This window comes from Lissotriton helveticus, chromosome 9, assembly GCF_964261635.1.
Source record: "Lissotriton helveticus chromosome 9, aLisHel1.1, whole genome shotgun sequence".
In the NCBI taxonomy this organism is placed as follows: Eukaryota; Metazoa; Chordata; class Amphibia; order Caudata; family Salamandridae; genus Lissotriton; species Lissotriton helveticus.
This window is the reverse complement of record NC_136070.1, coordinates 723,517,363-723,542,003: the sequence shown is the minus strand read 5'-3', so window position 1 is coordinate 723,542,003 and position 24,641 is coordinate 723,517,363. Positions and strand designations below refer to the sequence as shown.

The 24,641-nt window shown below is 44.3% G+C and overlaps 1 protein-coding gene across 1 annotated transcript in view; it reads right to left on the bottom strand.

Annotated features, from left to right (window-relative positions):
• Positions 1-15,572: 15,572 nt before the first annotated feature.
• Positions 15,573-24,641, bottom strand: part of CTSF (cathepsin F) — a 612,378-nt gene continuing 603,309 nt past the window's right edge. Inside the window, exon 14 of the mRNA XM_078660834.1 lies at positions 15,573-24,131. Coding sequence (XP_078516960.1) covers positions 24,057-24,131 — 75 coding nt within the window. The 3' untranslated portion in view covers positions 15,573-24,056. The remainder of the gene's footprint in view (positions 24,132-24,641) is intronic.

Genomic DNA, 24,641 nt, shown 5'->3' with positions numbered 1-24,641 from the left:
CCGATATCCCAGTACACAGTCGAATGGCTGTGCGCAATCATTTGCAGGATTTCCAGGTTTCTTTAGAAGGCATGGCAGTGGTTTTTGTGGTATCTGGTGACGCAGCGTACCCGTTTGAGTTGTTTTAATCATGGGTCAAGTTTCCTGCGGTTAAAGCAAATACTGGTGTCTTTCACACTTACACTCCAGCTGCCGTGCCTGTAGATTATGCTCCGTATCGGACACAGGAAGTTCTAATTTCTGTTTGGCAGCATGCCGTTTGGTTTAATGGCGCCCTTCCCCACAGTTTGACGGCTGTCAGGATGGGACTGTTGTCAATTGCAGGCACTTCTTGGTCTGTTTTAGCTGGTTATACACCGCATCCATATGCTCCGCGGTGTACAGCTGTCAAATTGAGGCCCCTTTATGCCTCTGCAGTGGCTGTTATAAGGGGTCTGATTCACTACATTTCTCACAACCTTCCGGGTGGGGCTCCGGGTGGTGCGGCGGATCTAGTTGGGCTGAACGGGGTGAAAGTTAGTCCTGTTATGGTTAATGCAGTTATGGGCAAGCGTCCCCAAAATAAGGAAGAAATGTCTTTCTGGCTTGCCGAGAAATTTGATCAACTGGAGGCAGTATTCTCGAATACCACTCCTGTGGAAAAACACAGGATCCTTACCATTAGTTTGCAGAATGACTTGGTGCCGGAGGACGTCAATGGTTGTCCTGCCCTCCGTCATTAAGCGTGTTCAGGATGAACACGGACCGGAGATGGCTGTAGAGTTGGGGATGCGACTCGTGGGAGCGTTTGACATGGTTCGCGATCCCGTCCTTTCAAATGTTAAGGGAGATACAGTAAGTTTCCAGGTGTCTAATGCTTTGCGCGATATTCCCGAGGCCGAGAAACCCCGTCAGTTATCAAGAATTATTACAGAGGCTTATAAGACCATTGGCCATAATAGTTTGGGTGTTAAGTCTTTCGCTAAAAAAAAAACACAGCAGCAAACTCAGCCGGCGTCGTCTGATAAAGATGACCGCCAGAAAGCTCCAAAACAAAACTGGAGTAAGAATAAAAAACATGGGAAAAAGCAACAGGAACAGGGGTTCCGTCCTGCTTCCCCTACACCTGCCCCTACTGAGCGTACTTATGAGTTGCGCGACTGCGCCACAATGAAGTCACCTGATAGATTTCAGGTTCCTGAGCGTTCTCCTCGCTCTTTGCAGGAAACATTGGTCTCGCCCACTGGTGGAGGAGGCGGCAGCAGAGGTCAAGGTGCCCAACAGAGCTGTGAGCAGCCTCGTAAGGCTAACGGAAAAGGCAAGCAGGACGACTCACTATGTCAAATGCCTCAGTTTCAAAAGAAGACATTTTCAGCTTTAACCCCTCCCGTGCTCATGACGAGCTCAGCTCGTCATGAGGCACGGTTGCGATGTACTGATGACGAGCTCAGCTCGTCATGACACGCGCTGTACACATATCTCAGTGTGATTACTGTTATCGGAAGTGAGTCTTACTACTGTGTTCAATCATACAATGACAATCTACCCTTTTGGAATCAAAAAGGTTATCGTGACTCCAAAGGTCGCACAATAAAACATAAAATGATCTGGGTTTGAGTGGCTGAACTTAAAGAACGACTGCCACTCGTGTTTGTAATTCATACTCGTGTTGGAGTTCACGCTGTTGGCAATTGTCTCGCAGATGAAGCCGCAAAGACAGCAGTTGCAACATACGCAGTAGCAGCAGATACACGTTCCAAAAGTAAGATTGATGATGACATCTTGGCAGCTATTGTCGCAACGGAGAAGGGAGGTAATTACCCTAGAGTTTTCTCTTCTAAATAATCTTATCATTTAAGTCCTGATAAAGTTCCTTATGTGAGAATTAACGATGTTGGTTAATACCCAAGCGGACCGCAGGCAGACTTTGATTACAGCAGCCCCCGCTGGGATGGCCTCATCGCATGCCTGCATGTCAGCTACTGTATCTCTTTTCCAGCAGCGATGTTGGTGGCGGGGTTTGTACAAACAGACGCGTGACTATGTCCTTCAATGTGACATTTGTCAGCGAATTAAACCTTCTACTGCTGCACGCCCGCCCCAAACTCAGTTGTACATATCTAATAAATCGCTTGCATGTGTTTATTTAGATCACTGAGGTCCTTTCTCATCTGATACTGCGTATAAGTACATCTTAGTTGCAGTTGATTTGTGCACACGCTTTGTGTGGTTGTGGTCGCAGCACAGTGCTGATTCCAGAACTGTCGTAAGGGATTTGCGTGTCTTGTGGGAATTTTTACGTGTGGTACCTTCCATTCGGACCAGAGTCCAGCGTTTGCCTCTAAGGCATACAAGGATGCCATGTCGTCTTTCAGGGTCCAGATAAAATGTTCGTCTCCATACCGGCCTGATGGTAATAGTGTTGTGGAGCGAATGAACCGTGACTTAAAGCAATCCTTAACAGCTAAGGTATTAGGTACTGGCCAAGACTGGCTAGCCCACCTCAATAGCGTACAACATGCACTAAATAATCTCCCTAGAAGGTCTCTGGTTGGGCGGACCCCATACGAAATGCTCTTTGGCATCAAAATGTTTGTTCCGGACCTTGAGGGTCTAGACATGGCGGCGGTCGCATCCTTTGGCATAGATGAACATTCTAATGTTTTACAGAACCTACAAAAGACCAGAGACAGTCTTGCAAAGGAACATTTGCCCTCCACATCTGAAGCTGCATTGCAGATTCCGGTAGGTAGTCGACTGGCTACCCCAAGTTGGCGAACTGGTCCGAGAGAAGATCGAGAATGAGAAGGAATTTGGTCCCTCCTATCGAGCTCCAGTTCCTGTGCTTGGTGTGCAGGGTACAAGAACAGTCATTTTACCTCCTCTACTTGGGCGAAAGGGGAACAGGTACATTTTCATTGACAATGTCAAACTACACGGGGTGGCCGATTCTTCTTAGTATGATACCTGCAGTCTCGTGTCCAGCAATGGTGCTACACACTGTTTTGGCCTTGGATCCTGCCATCGTGCCTGATGTTGCCATTGAAATGAATACAGTTGCGAATCCTTTATTGAATCCACCTGCTGGTGATCCTCTTAATGATACTGAATATACTTACCCCACTGACTTGTCAATGCCTGATTTGGAGACCCGTTTGGCTAATCAATCACGTTTTTCATTTGACACTGGCTCGACCACATCAAAGTCCCCTTCAAAAGTTTCTATTTTTGCTACCTGGTTTAAAAAAATAATGTATTCCTCCTTGGACTTACAGTTGGCTGGTGCTTTCTTCAATATTTGTATTCATGTCAATTGGATTTGTGGTGTATTTTTTCCGACTTGTGAACGGACACTATGTTGAAGAAAGAACTTCCATTAGACTAATTGATGGAACTTTGGCTCCCCACTACTCTTCACACATCATGAAGAGGGACCAGACATTTGTGAATATAACTGCTTGGCCCGTTTTAGATGGGATTGTGTGGGATGCTGTTAAGTTCCAGATTCATGGGGCCACTGAAGTTATTAATGTTCCCAATGTACTCCGTGTTTCTATGGGGGATGTGGTTAAACAAAATATCCACTCTGATGATTGGGATGTCCAAGCCGTAGAGGCTATATTTTCTGATTTGAAATATTATGCTGCTTTTGATGCTGAAGATTTATACCTAGAATCTGCAAACTATGGTGATTCATTTTGTTACCAGCATTACCTTGTCCCGCGCCTGTTAAATGCAGCTCCAAAACTCTTTTGAAAAAGTTTTCTTATTTTACTGATTTCGATCAATCAACCCTGATGCATTTTATTTTAAGGTTAGACTTACCCACACAAAATTACTGTATTCAAAGTTGTTTATTGACCAGTTGGCTGTTGGGGGCTACGTACTGTGGAACGATACCGTTGATCTTAAATCTGTTTGGGGTTCTAAAAATTAGCAAGTGCAAGGCACTGAGGCTTTGCATCGAGCAGGCCTCATCCCGAATCATATGTTGTTACTGAATGCTTCTATTTCACAAACAACCTGCTTTGGATTGGCTACTTCTAAAAAATTAAATGCCCCTTCATTTCCTGATTTGGGTGACTTTCCCCATTGGAATAATTACACCAGTTCTTCCCTAAGTGATTTACAAGCCCTGTTGAAAAATTCCTCTTTTAATATTTCCAGTGTTAATCCTGAGGGCTTGTTGATATGGCAAAAAAGTGCAGATTCCTGCCAACACCGTTTTGTGGGTCTGACCCCTGGCTACACAGAGGTTAGAGTTGATCCCCTTTTCAGAGCCATCATTCGGTCACCACCTATTCTATAGGCAAATTATGTCAGAGTGGGCTCAAACACTCAACTTTGGCATCAGTTAACTTGCATTTGTCTAAACTGACTGACGCCATTGATTTGAATGATTTTGTGAAAGGTCCTGCTGCAGGTAGATCAAAAAGATAGATATATGCTGTTTATAACGAAGTTTGGAAATTGTTCCAAATTGAAGCTCCTTCTAGGCTCAGAGTTATTGATCAGGCCAATTTAGAAAAAAGTGCTTGCCATTGTAGATAATAGCATTAACACCCTTTCTTCCAGTATTTGCATGTTAGATAATATTGTTTCATCTGTTGTTGATATTGTACAAGAAGACGTTGCAGTGCTGTATCATGGTCAAAATCAATTGCGTTCTATTATACAGTTTGTTTGGACTCTTCAAACATTGAAATCTGGGAAGGTGCCTTGGGATTACATGAACACGAAATCTTTATTTTTGCCTTTTAATTTGACTGTTAAACAACAATTTATGTGAATGAAAGATGCCACGTTTTCACTCCTGCATTTTGAAAAACTGGAACCGTTACCATTTTCAGTGGCTGAGTTGAATTCAGCAGTTTGGCTCATCCATGGGTTAAAAACTCTACCTTTCCCTCTTTTTAAATTTGAGTCATGCATGAAACACTATGCGATTGGTAGATTTGAACCTCTAGGTGGTGCTTATCTTCATGAAGTCTGTAATCTCCCGCTTACATATAGGTGTTTGAGGGAAGGAAAGGAGGTTTATTTAAAAGGTGAAGACTGCACATCCACACCAGATCACTCATTACTCTGTAGAAATCTGCAATTGCACGGTTCTTGTAATGTAACGGCAGCGAATCTTGCGTGTGTTTTGAATGGCACTCCCACCCCGGCTATTACACCAGCTTTCACGTTGCTTGCAAACGGTAGTTATTTGTTATTAAATAATGAAGATTGCTGTGGTATGCTTGCAGGAATTCCGTACATCGTTACTGTTTCCCAATGTGTTGAGTGAAACATTCGTCCTTCACGTTGCAAACACTCGTACGGAGGTACATGCCTTATTAAATACAGACCTGCCCCTGCATTTTGGTGCTTTGATTCACACAATCTTTAATGCCTCGTCTACCACGTGTCTGGCACACTTTTTTAAAGTAGTAAGTTCTGGCCTTGTGACCTCATTCCAAGCTATATTTGATGTGATACGAGCATTTATTCATTCGATTTTTTCGAGTGTCTTCGGCGGTTTCCCGTTAATTCTCGCTTTGGGAGCGGGTGTACTGCTATTGATTTGTTTACTCCAAAATGGATGCACGTTCTGTGCCCAACGACGATCTGCCCCGGCTGCTCCAGCTTCGTAACCGGATGCTACAATACTATGGCTCACTACCTCTGGCGACTCCGAGTGTAGCGTATGGTTTATCTTTCTGGTTCGCTTATTTTACTTGTGTGCAGCCTGTTTTTCATTGCCTGGATTGTGGAATTGAATGGGCCCTGGATTTGTGTCTCTGCAACACAGTGTCTCCTGACCTGAATTTTAATCTACTAATGAGTCCCTTAGTTGCTCGTGAAATAGATTGTTCTGGTTTCGGGATTATGGCCTGCGCAGCGGCTCATGGGGTCCTGGGCAATTGGAACATATGGACTGCAGCCAATGACTTTCTGGCGCACAGTTACCTCGAGGAAAGCCCGAGTTGTCCCCTGATGGTGCTAGAGGCTCCGGCTATTGAGGAACATGTATGTTCATTTCCATTACTTAATTGGATGGCTGAAATGTTCATAGATGATGACAACGACTTCCTGTTGGAGGCAGTTGTGACATACGGTGCCTATACGCTGTTGGATTGAAGTGGGATTTTTTTCTGCTTCATAGACACATACTGAACTTGTGAAGATTTTTTTCCTCTCACTAATGTATTGATGTTTTATACATTTTTTCTGAAGTCTTTTTTACAACCTGGCCACCCGTGGATGTTTTTAATGACTTGGTTACTTTTCAATTCGGATTATTGCTCCCAATTATCAAGTTTGGCAAAATTTCTGGACATCGTTCTGTCTCATTCGAACTTGAACTCTGCATTCTAAGAATCTTGCCCCCTTTATTGTGCGTTCTTCGATCAAGGTAGGGTGTAGTGTGGCATAAGGCCTGCTTTGCACGCATTTTATGTTAGCATGGCTTTTTAGAAGTTTAAACACCATTTTTATCTTTTGCCGCTTTTGCACACAACACTGCATATTGCTGTTTTTGTAAGTTAGGCTTCGTGAAGGTCTACACATGAGAAAAGGTTTGTTTCGACTTCTCAGTGTGCCCCCAGTCTGCACAGTGAGTGCTGAAGCCATCAAGGTTATCATAATGTTAAATATTGCAGGGATTTGTTAGCATGAGCTGAAAGCCATTTTGTATTTTGGCAGCCATTTTAGGTAGCCATGTGCTCGCCATGTGCTGTTTCCCTCTTCCGAGCCTTGCACATGCTCAGAAGGGCCTAGCTAGTAGAAAGCACCTGATCCTAGTATACAACTGTCAGGCTATTTTTGCTGCTGTATGGAGAAGTAACTCTCCTCCCACTTTGTTGAGCAAGCAGATCTTGCATGCCCGTATTAAGCATTTTCCATGCTTACATGTGCCAGGAGCTCCCCTTGGTCTTATGCTGACTATGTAATCCTAAGCATAAATAAGGTCCCTGTTTTCTGTACTCCTTAGACTGCCTCATTCAGTGGCTAAGACTTCTGTGTGATGTAGTCTCCCTCATTTGAGGTTATTAAAGATGTTACTTTTATATTACAGCTTCTGTGCCAATTTCTTCCTTGTTGGTTTAAAAGGACCAAGTATCAGTGAGACCCCTGAGAAGGTTTCTATTTTTTTCAATAACAGGGTAGATGTTGTTCGACATGATCGAGTAACGCTTTTTAGACACAACAATTTGGCAGCTGTGAGCCAACTGAAATTATGGCGCCCTATTATTGCACAGTTGCCATGATTTCAAACACTTGGAAGATTTTCCGTTTCCAGGGATGCAGAGAGCTTTGTTCTGATCCTGATGTGATTCAATCTTACTGAGCGGAAAGGTTATGAGGTCCCCCAAACAAGCCCAAGAGACCTTCTTTAGTTTATAAACATAGTTCCTATATAGGGAGGATGTTAAAACTAGGCGCTATAAGACCTGTTTTCACCATCATTATAATATGATTTCTCCTTTTTTATTTTATGGAATTGTAACAATACTGACCATATTATTTCTAATCATATGTCTGCTTATGTTGGCTAAGATACTGCACCTGAGATCACGTCGTTAAAATACATATTTTAACCTAACCATGTCTCTTATTTACTCCTGTTGTGGACTGGTATGAGAGTATATCGAAAGAGTGTTCTCATTTCCCACCATTCCTGAGTTTGTACTTAGTCGCATGTTCTAGGTTGTCTAATCTTTGGTTACTTTGCTATAGGACAAAGAGCTAATGTGACACTGATGCTAGCTGGTTGGGTTTTTTTTTTAGGTACTGAGGTGAGTTTCTGGTACACCACAATTCACTAATGTACTGGGTCTCTGTGCACAGTTCTGTGTATGAGCAGGATCCTTGCGACATAGCATGCAAATTATTGATAGATTAGGCCGGGATTTCTAACTGGGGGTTCAGTGTTTGAAATGTTTAATCGCTTCTTCCATCATTTTATTTCCTGATGTTGCTATGTGCACCCTAAATGTCTAAGGGTATGTCTAGAACATGTGTCCTTTACTCGCTGCACCACTGGATGCAAGCTAGCCTGACTGATGAGGGATGATACCCCAAAACATGACCCAGGATGCTTGATTCCAGTGCAGGGAGGACCTGGCTGGCCACCTCGGGCTGGGATAAACTGGGGTGATGTGGCGAGAAAAATAACAATGTATAAAACCCAGATCTCTGACTGGGGGTGAGTGTTTGAAAAGTTTCAACACTCGGTCCATCATTTTATTTTATGAAGTTGCTATGTGCACCCTAAGTTGATAAGGGTATGACTAGACATGAGGCTCTTGCTTGCTGTACCATTGGATTCAGCTAGCCTGGCTGATGAGGGGTGCTACCCCAAAACCTGCCACAGAATACTTGTTTTTAGTCCAGGGAAGACCTAGCCTGGTAATTCGGGCTGCACTGTTCCCTTAGGGAGCAGGGTCAAAGACTGATTTGCATATGGCAGGGTCCAAAGTGGGGTGACCTACCAGGGAAAATAACAATGAATTAAACCCAGATCTGTGACTGGAGGTGAGTGTTTGAAAAGTTTCAACACTCTGTCCATCATGTTTTTTTGTGAAGTTGCTGTGGGCGTCCTAAGTGGATGAAGGTATGCCTAGATGTGTCTCCCTTGCTCGCTGCACCTCTGGTTTCAAGTTAGCCTGGGTTATGAGGGGTGATACCCCGACACCATTCCCAGAACACTTGTTTCCAGTCCAGGGAAAACCTAGCTTGGCAGTTAAGGAGGGAATGTTTCCATGGGGAGCAGGGTCAAGACTCATTTGCATATAGCTGGGTCCAGAGTGGGGTTACGTACCAGGGACAATAACAATGGATTTAACCCAGATCTGTAACTGAAGGTGAGTGTTTGAAACGTTTCAACACTCTGTCCATCATGTTTATTTGTGAAGTTGCTTTGTGCTCCCTAAGTAGATAAGGGTATGCCTAGACAAGGGTTGTTTGCTCTCAGCGCGACTGGAATCAAGCTAGCCTGGCTGATTAGATGTGATACCCCAAAACCAGTCTCAGGATGCCTATTTCCAGTTCAGGGAGGACCTAGCTTGGCAGTTTGGCTGAACTGTTCCCATGGGGAGTAGTTTCAAGATTGATTTACATATGGCTGACTCCAAATTGGGGTGAGATACCAGGGAAAATAAAAAGGGGATTAATCCAGATCTGTGACTGGAGGTGAGTGTTTGAAACGTTTAAACTCCCTGTCTATCATTGTATTTTGTGAAGTTGCTATAAGTGGATACGTTTATGCCTAGAAGTGGGTCCCTTGCTAGCTGCACCACTGGATACAAGCTAGCCTAGCTGATGAGGGATGATAACTATGAAACCAGTCCCAGATTACTTGTTTCCAGTCCAGGGAGGACCCAGCTTGGCAGTTCGGGCTAGATTGTTCTTATGAGGAGCAGGGTCAAGACTGATTTACATATGTGCGGGTCCAGAACTGGGTAACGTGGTGAGCAAAATAAAGATGTATTAAAACCAGATCTTTAACTGGAGGTGAGTGTTTGATCAGTTTCAAACACTCCGTCCTTTAGTTTGTTTTTGTGATGTTGCTATGCATGTCCAAAGTGGCTAAGGGTATGCCTAGGCAAGGGTCCCTTGCTCGCTGCGTCACTGGATACAGACTAGCTTGGCTGATGAGGGATGATACCCTGGAAAAGGTCCCAGGATGCTTGTTGCTAGTCCAGGGAGTACCTGGCTAGGCATTTCGGGCTGGGGTAGACTTCTCTAATGTGGCAAGAAATATAAGTGTATAAAGCCCAGATCTTTGACTGGTGGTGAGTGTTTGAAAAGTTTCAACACTCGGTCTTTCCGTTTTTTTGTGATGTTGCTATGCGCATCCGAAGTGGCTAAGGGTATGCCTAGATAAGGGTGTGTGCTCTCTGCACTACTAAAATCAAGCTAGCTTGGCTGATTAGAGGGGATACCCCAAAACCAGCCTCAGGATGCCTATTTCCAGTCCAAGGAGGACCTAGCTTGGAAGTTTGGCTGGACTGTTCCCATGGAGAGTAGGGTGAAGACTGATTTGGATACGGCTGAGTCCAAACTAGGGGCGTGGCTTGCAGCCCAAGATAGGCGATGAGCTCTGGGCCCGGGGTACCTAATCTGTTAAGAATATCCATCTTATGCCCTTTGTTATCGACCGGCTGCAGCATTGTGGCCCCGCATAAGCTTGTGGGCTGTGGAAAAGTCTACTGCTGGGGCTGTGGCTGACTGAGACGCATGTACTTGCCCCGGAGAAGTCAGTGGCATGATGGGCCAATGAGGTGGGAGTGGCTTTGGATGCAAGAAGCTCCCCTGACAGCGGTCCGAGATGGCACTATCCGGCGACGGCGTGCGGCTCACCTGAGACCCCGGATCTGGGCCTGGGAGTATGGACGCAGACCCGAGGACCGGAGGAGCCCTGAGGTGTCCCACCAGGGTCCACAACAACTGCTGGGTGCGTGTTTGCCCCTGTGAGGTTGCGGAGCAAGTAGCGGCTTCCCCCCTCCATTGTTGCAACGGGGGTTGAAGATTTCAGGAGTGACTGTGGGGGGGGCATTTCTTGCTCTCCTTATCCCCTTCCCTCCTCCTGACTGGGTCCAGAAATCATCCACGGCTGCCTCCCTGGGGCAATTCGTGGCCCGGCACTGACTCGCGGTTCCAGGCTAGAGGTCTCATTGTTGACCTCTCTGAGTTGTCCATAGTGCTACTGGTCTCCCGCGCTGCTGTGCTGAGGGGTTTGGACACAGATGGCCTCCCCATCTTTTCCTTTTTTGCAGAGCTGGAGTTCCAATTGGGCACAGATGCGACCTGCACGCCTGAGGTGCCACAACACCCTACCTTGACCCCAGACCGAAATGCAGTAAGTGGCTGCTGACTGAGTGCCTGTCTTGAGGAAGGCCTACAGGTTCTGTGGTGTCCAGTGCTCTGGCCTGTGTGAGAGCCGATTGCTTGGCAGGACTGTGCATGAGTGGTCGAAGCTGGGATACTGACCATGATTGAGGTGGCGGCGTGGTGTGGGATCGGTGACACGCTGGGTGTCCTCGAGTGTCATAACATAATCTAGAGTGCCTGGCTGGGGATGGTGCTTATGGAGTACGGACCCCTAGGGCAGGCAGTGTGGCACTGGGGCAGCTGCTGCGAGGCTGGTGGCCCTGAGGCATATTGCGACCCTACCTGGAGAGTCCCATACCCGGTCTAGTCATCAGCAGTTATGGATCGAGTGAAGAGCAGAACAAAGTCACGATCTGGCAGGGCTGGATCAATTTCCCCCCCTCAGGGACCTCAACTGGGTGCTCTGGGCAGATGGACGATGGGGCCGCGTCGGCTCCCACAGTTGATAAACTAGACGTGATCCTGCAAGAAATCCGTGATTCTAGATCTGCACTTGAAAATCAATTGGGAACGATTTTGGTAGACCTTAATCTACTCAACGATGACCATAGAAAGCTAGCAGATAAAGTCAAGACCCCAGAGCAAGACCTGGATGCAGTGGTGCCCCAGTTGAAAGACCATGATGAGCAGTTGAAACACTTGCGTCATCAAGTCGAATCCATACAGGCCAGACCAGAGGATGCAGAGGGTCTGGCTCGGCGTAACAACCTCTGTATCTAGGGTCTCCCGGAGGGCACGGAGGGGCCTAATCCAACACTTTACGTGGAGGAGTGGCTGCAAACAAGTGTAGCTCCAGCAGGCTTAGCCGCACACTTTACTGTTGAAAGAGCGAACCAAGTTCCTGCTCATCACCCTATGCCTGGTGCGAATCCCCGCCCGCTCTTGACCAGGATCTTGAATTATAGGGATCGTGATCATGTACTACAGGCTGCGAGGGAGTGGTCCGCTACAGATTGACAATGTCAGAATCTCTATCTTTCCAGACAATACGCTGGCGTCCAGCGTAAACGCTTCTCCTTTATGGAGGTAAAGGCTCGGGTCCATGTAGTGGGCCTCACATTTGCATTGCTTTTCCCAGCAAAACTGAAGGTAATTCATAATCAACACTCGTTCTTTTTCGACATGCTGGATGGTGCTTAATACTGGCTGGACAGGAACGACCCAGACACAATGTACTCTAAACGCCCAGAGACTTCACAACCGAAGTCACAGCGGGACCCTCGGAGGTGGCGACAGGGTCTTATGACACAGAGCACTGGGTCCAGCACTCCACCTCGCCGGCTGATTATGGAGGGTAGACAGGAGGCCCTCCGGTCTGCCACAGTGTTTCATTCTATCCGCCCACCTATCTGTACCAGTCCCTCCATGGAGGTGAACACTGATTCGGACTCAGGAGGAAGTGTGACACTGATCCCTTCAGAAACCATGCAACTAAGTAATGATCCATTGAGTTGACACCATGGTTTACACAATGGTAGAGTACCCCTGTGTTGTTTGGATGTTATATGTATATTTTATTAATCAGTACATAAACAATGTTAACTTGTCCCCAGTCAGTACATGTTTTTTTTTTATGATTAGTGTATAGCATCGAAGAGGTAAGTAAATAATGCTCCAATGAGTCCAGTGGCACATGTAGTCCTGTGCAAATCCACATATGGTACTTGTTCTGTATGTGAACTTAGGGGCTCATTATGATCGCGGACGGACTTGAGTCCGTCCGCGACCATCGAGGAGGAGGGAACCTCCGCATGGCCTGCGGAGTTCCCTCCTCTCCAATTAGTATGTGACGCCACCTTGGCGGTCACATCCTCTATTTTTAACATTGCATTTGTATGCAGAAAGCGGCAGGCACCGCGCGGTGCCTGCCGATTACTGCATACAAATGCAGGGGGGTACCATAGGTACCCCCCATGTGCACCCCCCATTCCCCCTTCACACAGGGGGCCCGCAACGGGCCCCCGCAGTGAAGCTCCGTATGCTTTTCCACGGCGGAAAACCCGCCGTGGAAAAGCATATGCTTTCCGCTATCCTAATATGGCTGGCGGTGTCTGACAGACACCGCCAGCCATGTTAGGGCTTTTCCGCCGCGGTCGGAAGGTGACTGCGGCGGCAAAGCAGCGGACGGATTTTGAGACCCACCGCCATCCTAATTTGGCGGTGGGTCTTCTGTGTCTCCGCAGTGGTTTTCCCGCATCCTCCGGGCCGGCGGTGGCTTCCGCCGGCCCGGAGGATGCGGGAAAACCGTGATCCTAATCAGGCCCTAAGTACGGAGCATACCCCACAAGCATAATCAGTTGTTTACAAGATACTATGTTGAGTTTTGTTGCACAGTTTGGTCAAGCGAAGTTGAATCGTTGGACCCAGTATTAGGATAATGATGTTTTGATTAGATTGTTGCCGCACTGTCCACTTGCAATCTGGGGGGTGGGGCCTGGGGGGAGGAGGTTGGGGTGGGACGGCTCATGATAATGTGTACTTTTTAAACAATAGTGATGTTGGTGGTTAAACTTACACTATTATTTCCTGGAACCTTCGGGGGATGGGGCAATTCACAAATGACATAGAATAGCGGCACAGTTACATCTGCATAAAGCCCAAATAGTCTATCTTCAAGAGACACATTTAATACCATCGGAAACTAGAAAATTACAGAGACGCTGGAGAGGCCAGTTTTATTCAACGGCATACTTAGCCATCTCGCGGGGGACGCGATTTGGGTGCGGGGTGGGGTCCCCATGAACCTCCAGACTAGAACTATTCCACGCAGCCCAGACCCGCTGACTAAAGACTGGCCACCCTGGACGTTCCGCGTATGGGAGGGTCTGCTATTCTGGTCCTCCTGTACGCGGACGATGCCGTCCTTCTTGCACGTACAGGCATGGGACTACAAAAACTGTTAGATCACTTTGGTACTTTTATGGACGCCCTGGACCTAAAAATCAATACCTCTAAATCCCATGTAATGGTGACCGGATTACGCAGGAAAACCGCGAAGGTTAAAACCTTCATATGTAACGGAACACCAATTTCAAGGGTGCCTTTCTTTTGTTATCTAGGAGTTGTATTTAATGAAAGGGGGAATTGGGGTCCCCAGCTGAAGCTCAAGAGTAACGTGGTTGTAAGATCTACCACAGCTCTTTTGAACTTTTCAAAGAGATTGGGAGCAAGACCAATGGAGGCTATGATCCGCATTTATAAATCAAAGTGTATGGCAATCGCCTCATATAGGGCTGATATCTGGGGTTACGTCCCAACATTTGGGATTCAAACAATAGAAAATAAGTTTATTCGATCCCTTCTGTCTCTTCCACAATCATCCCCCACATTTTCAATTCATTGTGAAGTGGGCTTGGGATATATCTCTGACTACCTGAAAATGGCCCCTTTGTTACGATGGGTTAAAACCTGGCTGAATGAGGAAATCACGCTGAACCACCTGATACTCAAGGACTGTGTGGCACTGGACAGAGCTAACAGAATACCCTGGCTTTCGTATGTTAGAGCAGCATGCGTTAGGCTAGGGCGTCCGGAAATGTATTTATTTCCACAGGGCATCAGGTTCGAGGACGTAGGGTGGATCAAGTGTAATTTCCTCAACTTGTTCGAACAAGAAAGGGAGGAGGTTGAACTTAGAAAACCCATAGTGAGATCAATCTATCAGCGGGTAACCTCTCCAGCCATGGAACCGTACTTGAAGTACGTGTCTAAACCTTACCACCGCTTCCTTCTGGTTAGATTTAGGTTCAACCTCATTCACCTTCCGCTGGGCAATTATCCGAAGTGGGGGACCCCAGACGATACCCCACCATGCACCTGTGATAGTTATTCCACATAGGACACGCTCCACTTAGTGATGTTTTGCGAGCATTACTTGGTGGCCCGTAAAACATTTCTAATTCCAATCCTGAAGGAATTGAATTTCGTCCAGGTGGGGCCTGCCCTCCTACATCTACAAATGCTGGGCTCCGTTCAGGTCACCCACAGTGTAGCTAGCTTTTTGGTAGCGGCAGCGCGCATAAATAAAACAAGACTTAACCAGACAAATTTATTAGTAGAATGATATTGCCCAAAATCTTAACTAATAAGGTACTGAGGATTGTATGAAACTGTGGTGGGTCTATTTCTATGAAATTGATTTTATCTTATTCTCTCTTTGTATCAAAGATTTTAATTGTTTTAGACTGTCTATTTCGAACTACAATCATGTGTACATTTGTATAATTTTAACTTGTGTAATAATGAATTTTGCACTGCTTTTATGGTTTTTATTAACCGAAATAAAGATATTTGACTTTGACTGACTGACTAAAGACTACACACTAAGATTCCAACTCACTAACTATAACCAGAGTCCGCACTGTTCACTTTGTCTGGAACCACACAAACACATATACATCTAACTTACACTCTGCTAACGAAGAAGACCTACTGCACGGACACTAATCTACCTAACCTAGTTAATAGTACTGCTGTGAGTGTAGGTGATGTAGCACAAAGTAGCATTTTTAAATCCATTCATCACTTCTTAATGTCCACATATCACATTCAGAATTAAAAATGCAAAATATTCAGCTTTTTCCCCAAATGAAAATGCATATTTCCAGTTCATTTAGTAATCGCATAATGGGATTTGGTTTGAAAGTTATAATACAGTAATTACCAAACAATCCAAGTTTTGGGCAGTGCGCTTTAACATTAGTGAAAGTCTGAAATAGTTTAATACCTTTATTATTTGAGAAAGGGGTCTGAGAAGATACATACCAGCACAATCTGATTATTTAAAACAATGTACCACTTAGGAATACATTAATTATTGCAGGTATTAAATACTGATTCAAAGAAACTTAGTTTAAAACTAGATAAAAATACATCTTGTTAGATTTAAGAAAACATCAGCAAAGGTACCTATTCTTTTGGATACCACCCAGAGCGAGGCAGCATGATGCACAACAAAAAAGCAATTCAAACAAATCATTCAGAAGTAGATACCTACAGAAATGATTCCTGCACTGCAGCTGGCGGTTGACCATAGTGTCGGAAAAAGTCCTATTACAGAAGATTAAAGGGTCGAAGAAAATGACCTTGGCATTCTTGAACTTTAAAACTGGTCCACCACGCCACATCCAAGAAGAGGAAACCAAAAATTGTCCAACAGTTATAACATCACAGTTTGAATTTCTTCTCCACTGATTAGCACTGCTATCCCGCTTATGCATCCACATTTCAGCCATTACCATGAAGACTCTGAATAAAAGGGCCCTTCGGCTTCATTTACACCAACAGAGAGTCTTGCAGATAAAGATGGTCATAAAATATTCTACAATCATATTTTCAGAAGTAATTTTACATTAAGAAACTTGTCTGCTCACAGTTTTGTGGGTCAGTTCGAAGGCTTTCACCCTATTTCAGATGTGTTACTCGTGCTGATAGCTTTCTCTCTCTCATCCATGACATTTTCTTTCTTCTGATCTTTTATATGAAGCCCTTTTCAAGTCCTTTATATTGCTGTATACCCCATCACATGTCACAGAAAATACGGACTTCTATAAATGTCAATTTTATGACAGAAATACAATTTAACACCAAATTGATTCCATTTGTGTGATTAGCTGGTAAGTCGATTATGGTACAACTACCAACTACATGAATTAAACCGGGTCAGAAAGGGATTGAGTATGGTATTAAATGAGCCAACAATATGGATGTAACCATCGTCCATGTGCACCACCTAAATACGCACGACTGGAATGGAATGGAGGACTTCTAACAACAGACTTATAACCTAGTCACCTCAGGTCACAGCAGTAACCAAGGACATACGATGCACAGTTAGAAGAGCAAGTGTGCCTTGGCCACCAAGTGATATATGTGGTGAGCTTTTAGCACCTTATAATCACGGACTCTGAGAACAAGTGGTTGGCCTACGGTCATGGGTTGCCAAGTAGGTGAGCTAAGGGTTGAACCCCTGGGTCAGTGTCCCTCTCCCAAACGGCATCAACAGCAGCACTGGCCCACATGCCCTGATCCTACAAAGACTGCAGACTAAAGCACAGGGCTGGATGTTTATGAAAACTACTGGATGTAGAAATCTGCTCCTTCTGCTTGCCGTAGGAATAACTATCTCATGCTTGGTGCTGTCATGCGAGGAGAGATCACACCCAGTATTATTATTATATCTGCATTTCCTCTAACGTTTGTTGCATGGCATGCAATATCATCTTACTCCTATATATCATCCTCAGACTTTGGACCAGAGAAATGGAAAGGGAGAAAGGAAGAAAGGTTGGGAAAAGAAAGAAAAACTGTGAGAAAGGGAAACAAGCATTGGCATAGCCAATAGGTCTTGCTTTTGGGACCTTATAAATATTTAGTTATGCAGCACAATATCCTTGGTGCAACAACATCAAGTGTTGAATGGCTAAACACTTATAAGGTCCCAAAAGCAAGACCTACTGGCTATGCCAATGCATGCATAATTTTGAAGAAACGTAATCCTAGTTTTACACATTTCTCGAAAGTGTCTTTAAAAATAAAAGTGTTCATAAAGTTAACACATGCCCCTTCATTTAAGATTTTTTTATTTTATTTTAGGGCTCAGCAAGTCGGTGGGGGTGTAAAGGTCAAGAGGGCCGTAAGAAACCCGCCCACACCCTCACCCCGTACTTTGACTAACACCATTTTAGAACGTTTACAGTGAGAGGAGAGAGGGTGGATGCACAGGGCTTGGTCACCACTCTCCAACACACTGTATTCTAAAATGGCCCTCTTTGTCTTGTTATCATTTTAGGCCTGTACGTGGACTTGAATCTGTAAAGAACTTTTACATTATGTTGAAAAGAACATGGATGTGGAGTTAAGAATAGTAAACATACTTACTGCTGTAGTTTAAACCTAAACACGCAAAAATGGGCTAGTCAGCGTTAGTTAAGCAATGATAATTTCCCCATTGCACCGTACAGAATATCACAGATGAAATTATAAATGATATCACTGATGACAAATTTTATCTGCCCTCACACGTGCCAAAAATAGCATTTTGGAGTCATTACCCAGAACTGAAATAATGTAAAGGAGAGCCAATTTATCTCCTGTCCATGATTATCAAAGAAATAGAAAAGGAGCTACCACATGAACCTAAAAAAACGGCCACCAATTAAACCACAGTCAGGCTTCAATCAACAGGACCGAGGCAGAAGAAAGAGAGACTCCAACTGAAGTGCAGCTGGAGCAAAGGCTGCCTACATCATCAGCTGCGATCATGACACCAAAGCATGGCCTTGTGAATGTACCTGAGAATGAAAGTGCGTGCCTATGCCACACAATACGCCACCTTGTGCTGCTTGCTGTAATTATAAATCTTCCAGTGAGATGAATGGAATGTCAATAGCGCCCTCACTGATGTGAGTGGTTTTAAATAGAAGTGATGTTACCAAATGCAAGTTGCTGTCGTGGTCTGCATGTGATAGGAATAAGGCAATCCATCTCTGCCTTCAGTGCGCCCTCATTTTCTGTTATTGACATCTTCCAGTTTGATGTCTGTAACGAGAGTAGCTCCCTAAGCAACCCAGCCACATGTGCTATGTTTAGAAGTATAGGTAGATTTGTTTTCCAATTTGCTATATCTGTAGCTCTTGTAAAACGACTGCCAATGTACAGGAAACGTTGCCAAATACATAAAACCTGCCACGCATAAAAGATTCTGAGTTCTACCAAGAGCAAATTTGTAATGTGTCCTGGCATAAACAGCTAGCAATACAGCCTGCCTTAACTCAGGGGCTGTGGTTGCAATATGCTACTGGTGCGATAGCAGTGGATTTCACCCAAAAAACTAAGAGGGCACCTGAAGCCGAAATAAAGAGGCTGGGAAGCAGGGGAAACGCTAAATAAACAAACAAGAGCTGCCTACTCCGATAAATAAAACGGGGGAGCCTCAGGAGGAATTTAAAACAAGCATTGGCCACGCAGCAGTAAAAGTAATGGCGCGCTGCCGTGAAATTGATCGCGATCACTCTAAAAGCGAAAGTGATCGCGATGACGCGCTAAAGCACGCTAGGGATGCATGACCATAGGCTGGTGGCCGCTTTGGTAGCACTTTTAAAAGCAGCTACTAAATGTCTCGGCCAGACCTGCGCATGCGCTGGATCAGGCGAGACCTAAAAAGAGAGATGAAAAATAATCTGCAAGAGTGAAATATAAAAACACAGGAAATGTAGGGTGTTGGAAGAAAGTAGATTAAGTGGAATTAAAACTAGGCAGCCTTGGTATTCAAAAACTCCAAAATGCAGCGAAACCAGTAGTGGTCTCTCAAGAAAAATGTTGGGCTCTTGCACCCATTTTTAAAAATTACTTAACCACTGGTGACATCACTCTGAAATACTAACATATCTTGGTGGCAATATTAAGGGGTCCTTCTTTTGGGGGTTTTAGGGACCTTCTTCAATTAGTAGTAGTAGCAGTCATTCTAGCAGCATTACTACTAGTAGCAGTAACACCAACAATAGGAGTTCTAGTATCATTAGTAGTAGTGGGGTTAATAGCAATGGTGCTAGTAACAGCAGCAGTGCTAGGAGTAGTACCTTTAATACTAGTAGCACTAGCACCAGTATTTGTACTAAACACACTATTTGCAGTAGTAGCAAATATACTAATACTAGTAGCAGCAATCATACTAATACCACTACCATTAGTAATAGTAGTAGCAGTAGTAACATAAATAATAATAGCACTAACACCATTAGTAGTAATGGTATTGGTAGCAATAGTAGTGATAGTAGTAGTGGCAGTACTAGGAGTAGTAGTTGTAGTAATAGTAGCACTAGCAGCAGTAGAAGTAGTACCATATGTACTATTTGTGTTAGTAGTGATAATCCTAATAATAGTAGCAATGATAGTAGTAATGTATGAGTGAAGTCCTCATTGCTTCTTAAAAAAGCATTGGAATTGAGGCGGTAGTGACCCCACGGGCGACTCAGCCTGCCCTTTTCCCTGCCTGCATTAAAAATTTACCTCTTAGTTATTCACAACATGTCCCACTGTTTCATTCTGTAGAACAAGACAAAGCAATGAAATACTACCTTTAACACAATTGTACATGATTCTGGATTGCTATCAATTCACATGGAAGCTATTGAGTACACGGAATGCCTGTAACAACTTGGGCACCGTGACCAGAGCCCAAGGTGTATGCGGGGGAAGGGACATGGCATGGACCGTCAACAACACGTAAGTGGATCCTGCACTAATCCTGTCTAGATGAGAGGGAATGCACCGGACAGTGGCACCGGACAGGGCAACAGACGGCAGCACTCGGTGATATTTAGGACTCTCGTATGGGCTTTGTATTGTAGGGCTGCAAACTCCTATGTCTCAGAGCTACATATACAAAACAGCGCAGAACAATAGTTGCCATTCATAGGCTGCAAGGAGGGGAGTTGTATACTGATGTTTCCACTACTGTCATGTCATAAAAGTGGAGAGAGACTTCTAACTCTAAATCTGCCATTAAGGAAAAATGCACCACCTCTAGAGAATATGAGCAAGTTCAAAATCAGCTTTAAATAGTATATGTCTCCTTTTTAAGTGCTAAACACTGTACTACATCCATTTGAAAGAAGTTCAATACTGTTTCCAATGACATTATCAATGCATGTAGGAGAGCATGGTATTAAAAACCTATATACATAAATTTAGATTGCAAAAAGTATCTCATTTCAGTCGATGTATACGGGGTAGATGCAATAGTCCCTCTCAAAGTCCCACATTTCAAAGGTGTGCCATAGAAAATCATATACTTAAATATTTGTTGCTAAATACGTTTCTATCACGCAGCCATACAGCCCAAACACAATACTTTGTCTTCCTACTTTAAAATTCAAGCTGTAAAAATGAGCAGTTCTTCAGTGTCGATCATCTTATGTTCTCCTATATTGTCTGTTTACCAGAATCTCTAGGCAATTTAACATTATTTATTTTCCTCCACTAGCATCCATAAGCAGGAACACTGGTCCAATAGAAGAGGCTGACATGGAATGTAGGCTTTGGTTGGAAATGTTTCCTAGTCATTCACCAACGCTGAAATATCTGTTCATTTTTGTAACGCATAATTCTTATTTTTAAGCTATTTCAGTATTTGTAGTTGAAAGAAATGAGGTCCAGGAAGACAAATCAATAATTTGAAGACTGAAGTTTTGTCAAGTCATGGAGGCAAACCACAGCCATGGTCTGGTTATTCGGAAGACAGTCACTTAACGAGTAGGCTACACCTCAACCCACAGAAATGGAATTATTATAGTTTACACGGCTGAGATTCATGAATAATACTTAACATTGGGTAACTGTTGGGTTATATTTTGGACTGGAAAAATGCAAAGTGCAGTAATGCTGCAATGAGAGGTCTGCACATCCCAACTGTCAACCTTGAAAGAGACATAATGAACCTACGTTCAAGTGGCCAGTATTAAAACTCTTTACCCTGAAACATTTTTGTCTCAAAATAAATTAAAATGACACTGCTTAATGGATGCCCAGAGTATGTGGTGATCATGTATCACTGCTGTGCATTCCGCAATGCAGAAAAGTACTCCGCACATTAAAAGGTACATCTGACTGTGTAAGTCATGTAATGCTTCAAAGGACCTGTAAAGCACAAGAGCCCAGGAAACTATTGCTTGTAACAGAACTACTTCCAAAACCAGTGACATATGACCTGTAAGCATATGACCTGTATGAATTACAAGGGAACTGGGCTGGTTTGTGAGTATCACTCAAAGTGCTGAGGAAGAAGCTTCCCCTGTTGCCTATTGAAAGGAAGTTCCTCTCATGATTCTTAGAGTAGTGAAGATGATGACAAATTACCAACCTTCTAGTGGATACACCTCTAATTGCAGATTCCTCCCCTTGAGGCTATCCCCAGATGCCAGGCATGATCCGGAAACTAAAAAAATCAGTGTTACTGCATGCTTGTACGTGGTCTGGTGTAGCTCCATATCGTAACCGTTCAGCTCCAGAAGTGACAAAATGGGTTTGAATGCATGCACCACCTATGAATGCTGACATCAGTTTTTTTCATGAACTTGTCTGAGCCCTCACACGTGACTCCCACCAACAAATCAAAAGAACCAGTGTGGGATCTTTTTAGATGGAAAATACAATACCGCAGAACAGGGAGGAGAGAGGGTGGTGAAGAATCAGCTGTGAGATAAGAGTATCTGCCTAAAAGAGCGTTATCAAAGGTAAGTAACTTGTTCTTCTGATAGATACTTCTAAACGCTAGATACTTCTAAACGCAGATTCTGCACCTTGTGAATAGATACCAAAATAGTACCTCCCAAAGTGATGGGTCTGTGGAATGCTTAAACTAAAAAGTCCTGCAGGACATAGCAGGCAAAATTCCAGTCTGTGGAGACAACAGTGTTTCATGAATATGTGCACTGATGCCACATAGGTGCCTGACAGATTGAGGACAGATACGAAGAGGGGTATGCCGCTGGTCCAATTGTAATCAAGCAGCCAGCACATCAGATCTTCTGCAGTCTTCTTTGACAAATGGATGGATAGCAGGTTCCTCTTGTGCTGAGTCCACTGAGAGCTCTGATCACAGTGCAAGGCTTGCACCTGCCATCTGGCTTGATTGGCAAACAGGATGCAGGAGGTCAGTAGTCTAAGAAGCCGCAGAGTCATCCTCACTGAGACCCAGGGCAGGGACTGAAACATCAGGATAATAGCCCTAATGTCCTAGACTTTTTGGTCTGGAGAAAAGTCTCAAATACGCACCAATCCAGGATGACCCATATGAAAGGAAGTCTCTACGAAGGTGTCAGATGTGACTTTGACAGATTGATTGAGGACCCCAAGGAAATCAAAGATGTTTCTGTCATATGGAAGTGGTCGCAGCTGAAACTCTTCCCCATTTCCAACATTGTCGTCTCCATATGACTATCTGTCGCCTGAGCCAAAAAGATGATATAGAGTTTATGCATGGTTGCCCAGAAGTGAAATTGTATGCGAGTATGATGGATTCAGTATAGGTGGAGGCACATCAAGATCTAGATATGGTCTCAGTTGAGATGAAATGGCCTCAGAGTCGTATACCATGATGGGTTGCAGTTGTTTCTCCAAAGTCGGTGCAGTGTTGATCTTTCAAGGAGCCAATACTGATTTTAGGACCAAGACCGAAGCCGGTACTGACACCAGCAAGGAAACAGAAGCATGTTCAAGGGGCACAGACGGCGCATTGAGCAAACTCAACAGCGGTAATCCAACCGGAGGTTACTGTGAATACTTGGGGCACAAACACACACCAGAGGGAGTCGGATGCGAGCCAAAAATTGGCAGCATGGCCTCTCGAAGGTTTCCACCTGCTGCGATGTTGCTGATGGACCCAGGAAATCGAAGTGCATCGGAACCAAGGACAGAATTGACTCCTTAATGGAATTGGATTGAGACTTGTAGGCACAGTGGCACTGTTGTGCCTTCTCTGGAGAGCAAGAGTGAGGGGAAGGGGCTGAGTACCGCTAGGACTTCATGTTTCTTCATGTTTCTTCTGTGACTTTCCAGAAAACTTCGACCGTGTAGAAGATCTGCCGTGGGAGCAACTTTAGGAACGGAAGCTGGTGCTTCGCTTTGTAGAGCATTGCTTTGCGGTATCAGATAGCTTATGGGTTAAATTGGGTGGAGTTTCAAACCCTATCATTTTATGGGGTGGCATGTCCCTTGCACACAGGAAAATATACTAGAAAAGCTCTTCACAGAGTGAAAAAAGGAGCGGAGCTCCAGATCCGCATCTCACGATTGTGAAAGAAAGGAACTGACATCAGAATACATAAGTGGCACTTAAATGCAACTCCGTTTGTCACTTCTAAAGTAGAACAGAGTTGACAAGGAGTCATGCAGTGCCATCTAATGGGGCACAGCAGCACCGCTTCGGAGTTTCCAGATCTAGCCTGGCACCCAGGGATATTAACAGAGAGAGGAATCTGCAGTGAGAAGTATTCATCAGAAGCTTGTGAATGTGTAGATAAGAGGTAGCTCATGTGAAGGAGCCTCTAAAATGTATTGATGTGAATACTATCACTAGTGTATGCCTTGGTTTCTTGCATAAGGGATAACTGGAGCTTCAAGTGACGAAGATAGTTTGTGAAAGAGGGGGAGAAACTGTAACATGGTGTTCCAAAATCCAGATTGTTCATGGGATTCCTCTAGTCTATAACCGAAGAGCTGCACATTGTGTTCATTCCACAAGCTCTGGATCCCCTGTATAGGTAGTAATATCCCTGCAAACAGAAGGAGAAAGGTTCAATTGGAGTTAAATACAACAACTTAAAGCAGAAATAAAAACATCGCAAGCTGTTCACCATTTTAACACAAGTATGCTAGACTTTAGGTTCCTTCCAATTAGCATCCTGTTTTTTTTTCTTTAAATAACATCTGACATAATTCCCCAGGGTTCAATCCTTCGCTGTCCCCCCATGATGACCTTGAAGCCAACTCTTGGTTTGCCAATAAGCCTCAGCTCAGATCACTTCCTTTTGTATAGAACAGATCATTAGCATCAGTGCGTTGGCAGGCATGGGGTGTGGTATTTGGAAATGTATGTGTGTCCATGTTGTAGGGATACCGAATCACCACTGTAAGTTGTTTATTTGGCAAACCTCTTTACACACGCTTCTTGTTTGATAAAGACTGCCGAATGGAAAAACAATTATTTAAAATGGAGATGGGTGTCAGCCTAAAATATAACCAAGTGGTGCAATTAAACATTAGCACTGCCTTGGTATAGGCAA